Source organism: Ceratotherium simum, chromosome 5, assembly GCF_057802395.1.
Source record: "Ceratotherium simum simum isolate JZ-2026a chromosome 5, ASM5780239v1, whole genome shotgun sequence".
NCBI classification, from domain to species: Eukaryota; Metazoa; Chordata; class Mammalia; order Perissodactyla; family Rhinocerotidae; genus Ceratotherium; species Ceratotherium simum.
In genome coordinates this window covers 14,347,398-14,349,398 of record NC_141904.1, presented here as the reverse complement: position 1 = coordinate 14,349,398, position 2,001 = coordinate 14,347,398, and the positions used below count along the sequence as shown (strand labels likewise).

The following is a 2,001-nucleotide window of genomic DNA, read 5'->3' as shown; positions in this document are numbered from 1 at the left end:
ATTTGCGACTTCAAAGATGAGGTCTAGAATCTGCTTTATCTTTCGGAAGTCTTCATCGGCTACTATAGGCAGTCTGCACGGAAAAAGCAATTGTTTGCACATGAGGGGCTCAATTTCCAGGTTGTTGGATATCTAGTGTAAAGGACTGGGGGAATCCCAGAGGGCCCCCAGGGGGTAGCCAGGCTTGTCTGTGTGTGTGTGTTTGTGGTGGTGGTGGTGGGGCAGTTCATTCCTGGAACAGCCGTCTCCGGGCCTTGCGTGGAGGTCCAATAGGGCGCGGGGGGCGCGCGTGGGGACCTGGACTCGGAGAGGGAGGTAGAGGCTGGAGTGGTGAGGTGGGGAAGGGCTCCAGAAGGCGGAAGTCCAGGTTGTAATAGGGGCCAGGAGAGCGTCTCTCCGGACTAGGCGTGGGGGCCCAAGGCGAGGGCTCTGGGATGCGGCCCTGCGGGGAGGGGCTGGACACCCCGCCAGCCGAGGGGCGGAGCCCAGCGACTGAGCCGGCTGCAGGGTCCACCCAAGGCGGCAGGAACTCAGGGTCCGAGTCCTGCTCGTAGGCCTCTTCTTGGGCGGCGATCTCTGGGACAGAGGCGCAGAAGAGTCCCTGCTCGACGGCGACGTCGTCCCCGGGAGCGCCCAGGAAAGCGCCCGGTTCCAGGCCGACGGGCGAGTCGCCCTGCCCTCCCGCGTGTTCGTCGCCGGAGCCCAGGAGGGCCTCGGGGACCAGCATGAGGGTGTAATCTCCGAGAGACACTTGCAGGACCGACGTTGGCTCGGGCTCCAGCACCAGGTCGACGTCGTCCAGGGGCACCTGCAGGGCACAGCCCGCGGCCAGGACCACCACCGAGGTGAGCGCGCCCGCGGCCGGGGGCTCCGCCGGGTCTTCGAGGCTGGGCGCCGTCTGGGACTCGGGGCCCGCGGGCTCCTCACATCGGCGGCGCTTGGCAGGGCCGGGTCCTCCGGGCTGCGGTCCGCACCAGGGCGCAGGGTAGGCGCTGGGGCTGCGGAGCCGGGTGCCCATCACGTCGACGGCGCTGCGGGCTTTGCTGCCGGGGCCTGGCCGAGGGCGTGGAGGGCTGGGTGCCGCACACAGTGACAGGTCTCGGTGACAGGAGAGGCGGGCCAGGGGCGAGTGGGGCGCAGGACCGCGCGACGCGGGGCGAGTCCCGGGAGCTCGTGGGGCGCCCCCGGGAGGCCGCAGTCCTGGCTTCTGCGGGAGCCGCCCCGGTGCAGCGCTCGGCGTCGCGCGTTCCAATCTTCTGTTCCTCACACCGACCCGTTTGCGCCTCAGACGGCCAATGGTGTTGCAAGTGACGCCAGCGTAACCAAAGTCGCAAAATATCACGCTAAGCTCCGCCCCCTCTGAGGCTCCGCCCCGTGGAGATCGCGGTATCTGTGCAGCCCAATAGCCGTGGCTGTAGTTGGTATGTCGCTGCAGGGAGATACTTTTATAGGCCTCTAGGGGGCAGAACGACTTGTGTAACTCGGTCTTAGAAAAAGAGATATACCAATTAATAGAACTTCAAACATTGCTCACTTTTATGGCTAATGTTTTCCTGTGGCTTCAGGTATTTTGGAGAAAAGACCACTCAACTAGACCCCCCTTCCCCCCCGCCCCCGCCCCACACCATCAAACAGACCCACCCAAATGCTCTGTGAAATTCCATTGATACTTGGTCTTTCATTTCAGGAGTAAATGGAAATACTGATTTCTCTTTAGGAAAAGTTCTGTTTTAATACCAAAGTAAAGTATTTGTGGCTGTTTCTTCCTGAAGGCTAAGGCTCGTCTAAAATTATTAATAATATCAATACAAGTTAAAAACTATGATTAAATCGTTTTATTGAGCACTTATTACATGTCCACCATTCTACTGTTTTAAAAAATGAACTTTTTCTTTATAAAACCCCAATACTTTATTGAGGTATGATTGACATAGATAAAATTGTACATATTTAATGTATACTACTTGAGTTTGGAGACAAGTGTACATCCATCACCACAAT

The 2,001-nt window shown here is 58.7% G+C and overlaps 1 protein-coding gene across 1 annotated transcript; it reads right to left on the bottom strand.

Moving 5' to 3' along the window:
* Nucleotides 1-211: 211 nt before the first annotated feature.
* LOC101402226 (proline-rich protein 23A-like) lies at nucleotides 212-1,018 on the bottom strand. Its single transcript, XM_004419313.3, has one exon. The coding sequence runs from the start codon at nucleotides 1,016-1,018 to the stop codon at nucleotides 227-229; it is 792 nt and encodes a 263-aa protein (XP_004419370.2). The 3' UTR covers nucleotides 212-226.
* Nucleotides 1,019-2,001: the final 983 nt, after the last annotated feature.